Here is an 8,084-nt window from a genome sequence, read left to right as displayed (position 1 = left end):
ATTCTTCTTGTTGCATATGAAATTAAAGCCAGAAATCATATCTATAGAGGTTCAAGGCATTAATTTATGAATATAAAGAAGATTATAATAAAAAGATTAGTTATTAACTATTGATGGAGCTTCCCAAGCAAGATTAAAGACCTATTTCCGTGTCTCCGGAGTCGGGATAACACTAAATAAATCTAGAGTTTTGAAAAAATGAAAATAAGATCAATACACTCCTTAATAATAAGACCAAAAGATGAAATATCACGCTTAAGGTGATTGATACTATTAGCTACTAAATTGCAATCAACCTCAAATATCATCATGGAAATCGAATTCCATAACCATTGGAGAGCTTCCGAAAGACCATTAACTTTAAAAATCTGCATCCACATTACACTTAAAAACCCTAAACCACATGCCTTTTCTCCTTATAAACAAACCTCTTCAACCATATTTATCATACACCGACACCATCAACTTTTGTTCCCCAGTCATTTTCCTTCCTCTACCAATGCCCCTTCCACTCCCCAACCCTAGTCCCCTCCTAGTCTCCTCCAATGAGCGGGACTCAGGACCAAGTGTGTACACCTCAATCCCTTCATCATTAACTCTCTTTGTCCACACCCACAAGAACAATCTGCCCACTCCTTTAACAGTCTTTCAAATTTCAATCACAATGTAGACTTTTATATGTTTTCACATTCAAAACATATCACGTTATGTTTCAATTCAACCCCACTCAGATGAGTTTTACTTTACATTTCCAACATCAATTCACTAATGGCTGTCTCTTACTAAAATTAAATAAATACAACTGAAGTTCAAAACCCAAACTTGTTTTTGTTGAAAAAAGAAATACAACACCTAGTATGAAATGTGCACAGAAACATCATCAAGGTTGTACAGCTTCCAAAAGTTTCTCATAAACTTGCCTAGCAGTCAAATCCTCCACCTGGTCAAAATGAATCAAATAACTTGTCTATTAGGAATCAATTGTGTCTGAGGATCAGTAATTCAGTATCACATATATGTGTTTCTTTGAGAAAGAAAATGCTCAAATGCAAGATATGCTTTACTTGAAGGTGATATAATTGATAGTAATGTAACTCACCACAAGAAGCTTTGACTTATTATTCCATCCTCTCTGAAGAGTCATTTGACTCAATCTTAAACCCAAAACCTATAAATACAAATTTAGTCATATGTTGTCAGTGGTAACCAACTATATTTTCCTAGAGAGAGCAGATTTGAGCAAAGAGACATAATGTATAGGCAACCGTGCTGTCATGAAGAAGAAAGAGGCTGTTTCCATAGCTCAATCTCATGACTACAAAGTTACAAGGCAACAAACAACCCTAATCTTGAGCAAAACCAAACGAGAATAAAAAGAGTAAAAGAGGATAGAGATATACTTTTCCCATAAACTCCAAAAGTTCATTGTTAGCTTCTCCACGTGCAGCGGGAGCAGCAACAGAGACTCGAACATCATCGGCATTTACTCCTAACACAGAAAATTTGATTATAAATATCCATAATGGTTTTAGTAAGAAGCATTTGCACTCCAAATAGATGTATCCAATCATGTGAACATGTTTTTGGATCATATAACTTTTTGATCTTGTTCATTAGGGGCTTGAAACAAAAACAGTGTTGTAACTAACATGACCAATTAGAAAAACAAGAAAGAAAAGATATTTGCATTAAGGTTGTTAGTTAGTTACTAGTGATAGCGGAGCGGTGAGCGCGATCCTCGACTTCAATAGCAAGTTGAACAAGTCCACCTTCAAGATTGGAAATACAAGGCGGAACAGGTGCATCCTGGGGGTTGGTTTCGGCAGCAACAGTACTGAGAGCTTTATCAAGTACATAAATAAAAGTGGAAGAATCCAAATCTTGTTGAGAACGATAGCAAACAAAGAGACCACAGCCAATACAATTCATACGGAACTGTTTCTCGACTTTGCCTTCCCCTCGCTTTAACAGAACGTTGCCAGCTTCGTGAATGTTGAATCTAGCAAGATGCTTGGTCTTGTCTAATACGTATGCTCTGTCAGTGTTTCTTCTAGGCATTTTCTGCAATTGAGTGTCTTTTGAGTTTCTAGGTTAGTTTTTTTTTTTGCAATAAAATAAATTGGATTGAAGAAGAAAAAGAAAGTGAGATACCAGTGATGAGAACATGGGAAGCGCAGTGTTTGCAGTAATAAACAAAGAGATCGGAGTTAGGGCCTTCAGGAGCCGCGTCCTCGCTTGAGTATGTATGCGTCGTCCTCTTCGGCATTTTCTCTTCTCTTCGCTTCTACCAATTTTCAATTCCAATTCCCTTTTTTATTGTTTATTTATTCATTCGCTTATTTTCCGTTTACACCCTATGTTTTTACTCATACACCACCTTTGTTTTTATTCAGTGTCGTCGTCGTCACTTTATTAGTTATAGTAATTCTTTTTATTCTGTTGCTTAATAAATAAATATGACAATACTGATTTTTAATTCATTCTTGTGGAACCATAAACAACAAAACAAGCTGATATTATATATTTATAGTTAAGCACCATACACAAAACAATCTAACTTTGAGATTACACATTAAAAATAAACCCAATTATTGCCTTCTCCTCTGCCTTTTAGAGCTCCAACACTAAATCTGCAATTTCATAAAAAGTTCCAAAATCAGTCGAGTGATGAGTTAACTAACACAAAAATTGAACTGTAATGCTAATGAATGACATGAATGTATGTATGCTATTGCTTACAATCGGCATCTGTTTTGATCCACTGCTCCTTATTCTCATATTCTGCCCAACTTTTCTTCTTCTTGATAGTTGCTCTTGGATTTACAGGATGAATTTTCTTATGGAACATTTGGAAAATCTACAATCCAAAAATTCATTCCCTTATCAACCGGACTAACTCAATAAATACCATAATTTATCAATTGAAAAATATAAAATGTGTGTGGCACCTTATAATGCAGTTTTCTGTCTGCTGAAGCTGAATCAAAAGCATGGATCATCCTTCTGTTCTTGACCTTTTTTTTCATGGCCTCCTCCTTGTTATTCTCGGTATCATCATCCTTTCCTCCAACCAGACTGTTCTCATCTTCTAGTTTGCTTCTTTGAAACAGCTCAGCAAGTGATGTTCTCTCACTCTGATGCTGATGCTCCTTATTCTTTGACACTGCTACCATACTTGTTGCTGATAATTCAAATGCAGATCCAAAGAGATATCCCTGAAGTGGACAAAAGGTGTTTGATTCTCCGCTGATGCTTCCATGACTACTTCTCCCTCCACTGCTGTTTCTGCCAGATGAATCATCATTGGTGTTGGTTAATGCAAAAACTTTCTCTAGCTCGTCATTGATCAACTTCAGCTCATTCTCAGTCACGTCATCATCCCTTTCAGTTATTATATCATCAACACAGATGGAAAATGTTGGAGTTGATGACGGATCCAATCCAAGAGTTCCAATTGCTAGGAAGCCCGGGAAAATACCATCCTTCCATGCCTCTTGCTCTTCTTCCTCATCAACTGCTGCTGCTGCTGCCAACAGATATATTATATATATGCATTTTACAAGACATCAGAGATCAAATTTCATGCATGTAATAGACATGCCTAGTTAAATATGGCATTAATTTATGGTGTACTGTTACCGGAATAGAAAAATATAGTTACCAATGAGCAGGTGTTTCGACGGTCGAGTGCTGTTCTGGCCAAGTCTTCTATGAATCCAATCAAGTAACTGCAGCAAATTGAAAGAAGCAACTTAGAAGATTGATTATAAGCAGGCAGACATTTATAAGATATCGAAATTAGCAATTAACCGTTTTAATTACCTTCATTCTTTCAAAGTGTGTTATGACTTTGTATGCTAAGAATAGTTTGGCATGTAAAGCTATAAATAAGAGTAATTTGTTAAGAGCGATGACATTCCAGAAATGTGCATACAGAGATAAAACATAGAGATAGTTACAAAGCATTGTTTGTTAATATATGTCAACATCCAAATATGGCTATTCGATCATGTGCAGCTGAACGAGTTTGATTAATTTGATCAACGTATCTCCCAGGTGTGCCATCCACATGTTGTAATGCATTAAAAGAATGTAAGACATATAACATTTTGTAATTTACACTCCAAACAACTTTGAAATACTTTATTACTAAAATATGAAGAGTCTATTACAAACATAATAACAAATCAATAAGGTTTGGTTAAAGAAAAGTAAAATTGTTTAAAGGGAAGAGCATGTGCAAAAGCAACCAGAGTAAACATGACTAGATTTTCTTGGAGGGGAGTAGAGAGTGATTCAAGAATATGACATTAGCAAAAATTCTCAACTAGTAGGGTCAGACTTTTTTTATCACAAATAACTCAATAAAATGTCTAATAAAACCCTATAAAATTACAATCTATTGGAAATTTTTAAATCACAATTTTTCATTGAATACCACTATATATATATATATGTACATATATATATATATGTACATATATATATATATATGTATATATATATATATATATGTATATATATATATATATATGTATATATATATATATATATATGTATATATATATATATATATATATATATATATATATATATATATATATATATATATATATATATATATGTACATATACATATATATGTACATATATATATATGTACATATATATATATATGTACATATATATATATATGTACATATATATATATATATGTATATATATATATATGTACATATATATATATGTATATATATATATATATATATATGTACATATATATATATGTATATATATATATATATACATGTACATATATATATATATATATGTACATATATATATATACATGTACATATATATATATATATATATATATGTACATATATATATATATATGTACATATATATATATATATACATGTACATATATATATATATATATATGTACATATATATATATATATATATATGTACATATATATATATATATATATATATATTTCAGCTTAAAAAAATTCAAATTGTTCGAATTAAAAATGTAAAGTTTGATTTAGATTACATTTATGATTGAAAATCTTTCTTGATCGGCCAAAGGTCAAAATAGTTGAAGTTTAACTCAACTCAAATTCACTACTTTTGACCCAAGATATAAAAGTCATTTCACACGGAAAGTAAGGTATACTCTCTGATCTCTACTTTTCATTATATTAATCTTGAATCTTGAATTGATTTAAGCTTTGGAGTAATAACCATGCAGGTCCACTCCCGCTCAACTTTATCGGAGATCGAAACCACCACTTTAGGATTCCGCATTCACCGATTACATCCAAATTTGATTCTGGAACAGAATAGTGGCAATGTTTGTGGGAAACCAGTTCTAATTTCGGTGTTTTCCACGATTTCACGTATTCTTGCAAAGAACATCAATCAGATAGCCCCCTCAATCTGGTCAGGAGGGACTGCAAACATTTATGGTAATATGTGTGTTTTTAGATGATTAGTCCATCCCTTTCACATTTGCTCAAATCAAGTATTTGTACAATCATCTTTCCTTTCATTATTTATGCTTACTAATTAGGTTTAATGACCATTAAGCAATGTAACATACTTCATTAACCATTTGTAATGGATTTTATTAACAATTTGTAACGAATTCATGATCGTTGACTGTCTATTTGGGTATCGTAACGAAAACACGCTATCAGATGCGGCTTCCTAGAGTCCGAGATGGGGAGCCCATCCTGACAAGGAATATATACACGGGTTATGACACTGTTATTGCGCCATTCATAAATTGGTGTGTGCAACCCGACCTTATCCGGGCTATGTATCAAAATTTTGGGATGTACATAAATCCGCAAAGTACAAAGCCTGTAAGGATGAAGTGTTTTGAGTTTATCCCATATCACATAAACTTGACATAAACGTATTTTAGTAAAATATTTTAATCTCAACCCTTTATTTAAATTCAATGGTGAATAACAAATATTTTTTTCATTCTCATATTTATCATAGTTCACTATAAAAACATTAAATATGTATGGTAGTTAACTCCCATATGAGATTTTGTGAGTTTGAGAGAGCATCGAAAATAACAAGGAACTCAATATGCAAAATCTGTAAGAGACCTAGACACCATATTTAAGTTAAAACTATGATACATTTGGTATATGTGTCCATCTATCTCACATATCCAATATCTCCTTCTTTCATACAAACTCTAACCATGATATTATTTATTGAAGAATTCAAAAGAAGAAATGGACTAAATCTTCAAGACCTCATCACACTAGATATCAACCAAATTCTTAAAATATTAAAAATATGAATCACCTCCTTTTAGATAGGTAACATTTTATTTATTTTTAGTTGATGTGAGATTGACTATTGATACTTAAATTTCAAAGTAAGAGTCATTCACCTCATTAGATTTATTTTAAACTAAAATCACACTTCTCCACCAAATGGAACCATTAATCTAATATCACTTGTTGAAAAAGCTATGCAAGCAATCACGAGCTAAACGTCAAATACTCCTTAAAAACCACTAACACCAAATTTTAATCCAAAATATGAAGACTTAAGTATTAATCAGCTCTGATTCATTCTCACCCATGTAAAAACTTCGTCAACATGACATTTAATTCCATTGAACAATTTGATGCGAGTACAAACATATATGCCTAATATAGCATTGCACTGTAGAGTAGAATAATTCCAAGACGAACATACAAAAAAGCCAGTGCTATCATCTTTTAAATCACAATAACGCCAATATTGAAAACTTAATAACTTGCACATTATAACCTATTTGTGGCCATGAATACAGTGGCGGAACTGGGGACGTGGGAAGGCCACGGCCACCCCTCAACTTTTATTTTTTTTTAATTTATATATATTAAATTATTAAAATATTTTTATATTAAATTAAAATTAATTTAAAATTTTTTTTTATTCACATTTAGGTTAAAATACATATAAGGTAAAAAGTTTCTACCTTTTCTTTCTTTCTTATATGTATTTGCTACCGACACCAGAATTGGAACAGATTAAAGTGATTGGCATATATCAAATAAAAAACTTTATTCATTCTTCTTTTATAAAAAGTAACAAATTAAAGTGAGTGCTTGATTTGTGTTTTTGTGATTTTTAGGGTTCTTCTTTCTTAATGTGTTAAATTAGATGAACAACACATTAAATCATTAATCAATAATATTTTATATGAGATTTATTAAGCCAATTCATAACACCGTAATTTACAAATATAGTTATACACTATAAAGGTTTATTTAATCATTGTTGCTGCTAATTTCTAATAGTGAAGTTACCGGTATTTGAAAACGGATTAAAGTTGATTATTTAAGTTTATTAATTTTTTTCTCTTTTAATTTCTATGTTCTCTAAATTGATTTTTGGATCTGATATGATCTGATATTATAGAGAAAGTAAAGATGAATAATAGAAAAATTGATTCTTTTTTCAAAAGGAAAGCATGTGAAATTGAAAGAGAAGAGAGAGATGAAGAAATTATAATCCCGACATCCGAATCTGAAACAGTTCTTGAGAATCCAACAATTGAAGAACATCATGGTTTTTTTTTAAAAATTCTTTTGAACACGATCTTGGAAAGCGTCATCCGGTTTGGCAATATCCACCAAATCAAGTGGATGCAATACGAAGAGCTTATCTAAAATGGGGTTCATATCAAATTCATTTAGAAAAATATCCTTGAAACGGGCTAGAATTCATTTAGAAAACTATCCTTGAAACGAGCTAGAGATACTCGTTGGGGATCACATTACGATTCTATTTCTAGCTTGATAAACATGTATGAAGCAACTTGTTCAATTTTAAAAAAAAAAAAATTGTAAAAGATAGAGGAAGTTATGCTACACACGTGGATGCAGATAGTTGTTACAATTACTTGAAGGCATTTGATTTTATATTTAGTTTGCATTTGATGAAAGAAATCATGAAAATAACATACATGTTTTGTTTTGTCAAGCTTTAAAAAAAATTAAGATGTAGTTAATGCTATCAACTTGGTTAAATAATCAGTAATTTGATGACAAGCATCCATAT

At 31.5% G+C, this 8,084-nt stretch overlaps 2 protein-coding genes across 2 annotated transcripts; both read right to left on the bottom strand.

Moving 5' to 3' along the window:
* Nucleotides 1-82: 82 nt before the first annotated feature.
* Nucleotides 83-2,307, bottom strand: LOC131645794 (UPF0235 protein At5g63440). Its single transcript, XM_058916000.1, has 5 exons — nt 2,152-2,307; nt 1,710-2,075; nt 1,401-1,489; nt 1,100-1,168; nt 83-940 (listed from the first exon to the last, which is right to left on the bottom strand). The coding sequence occupies exons 1-5, from the start codon at nt 2,264-2,266 to the stop codon at nt 881-883; spliced, it is 699 nt and encodes a 232-aa protein (XP_058771983.1). The 5' UTR covers nt 2,267-2,307; the 3' UTR covers nt 83-880.
* A 303-nt stretch (nt 2,308-2,610) lies between these two features.
* Nucleotides 2,611-3,828, bottom strand: LOC131648495 (protein LAZY 1-like). Its single transcript, XM_058918248.1, has 5 exons — nt 3,823-3,828; nt 3,662-3,728; nt 2,949-3,526; nt 2,740-2,857; nt 2,611-2,630 (listed from the first exon to the last, which is right to left on the bottom strand). The coding sequence occupies exons 1-5, from the start codon at nt 3,826-3,828 to the stop codon at nt 2,611-2,613; spliced, it is 789 nt and encodes a 262-aa protein (XP_058774231.1).
* Between the last annotated feature and the right edge of the window lie 4,256 nt (nt 3,829-8,084).

The sequence above is a fragment of the Vicia villosa genome, linkage group LG2, assembly GCF_029867415.1.
Source record: "Vicia villosa cultivar HV-30 ecotype Madison, WI linkage group LG2, Vvil1.0, whole genome shotgun sequence".
Lineage (NCBI taxonomy): Eukaryota > Viridiplantae > Streptophyta > Magnoliopsida > Fabales > Fabaceae > Vicia > Vicia villosa.
This window is presented reverse-complemented; position numbering and strand designations above follow the sequence as displayed.

Coding starts and splice junctions, on each gene's coding strand:
- LOC131645794 (XM_058916000.1), bottom strand. CDS start 2,266: ATGCCGAAGAGGACGACGCATACATACTCAAGCGAGGACGCGGCTCCT. Junction 2,076..2,151: donor TTCCCATGTTCTCATCACTG/GTATCTCACTTT, acceptor GAAACTCAAAAG/ACACTCAATTGCAGAAAATG. Junction 941..1,099: donor ATAAGTCAAAGCTTCTTGTG/GTGAGTTACATT, acceptor CATTTTGACCAG/GTGGAGGATTTGACTGCTAG.
- LOC131648495 (XM_058918248.1), bottom strand. Junction 3,527..3,661: donor GTCGAAACACCTGCTCATTG/GTAACTATATTT, acceptor ATCTGTTGGCAG/CAGCAGCAGCAGTTGATGAG. Junction 2,631..2,739: donor GATCAAAACAGATGCCGATT/GTAAGCAATAGC, acceptor ATGAAATTGCAG/ATTTAGTGTTGGAGCTCTAA.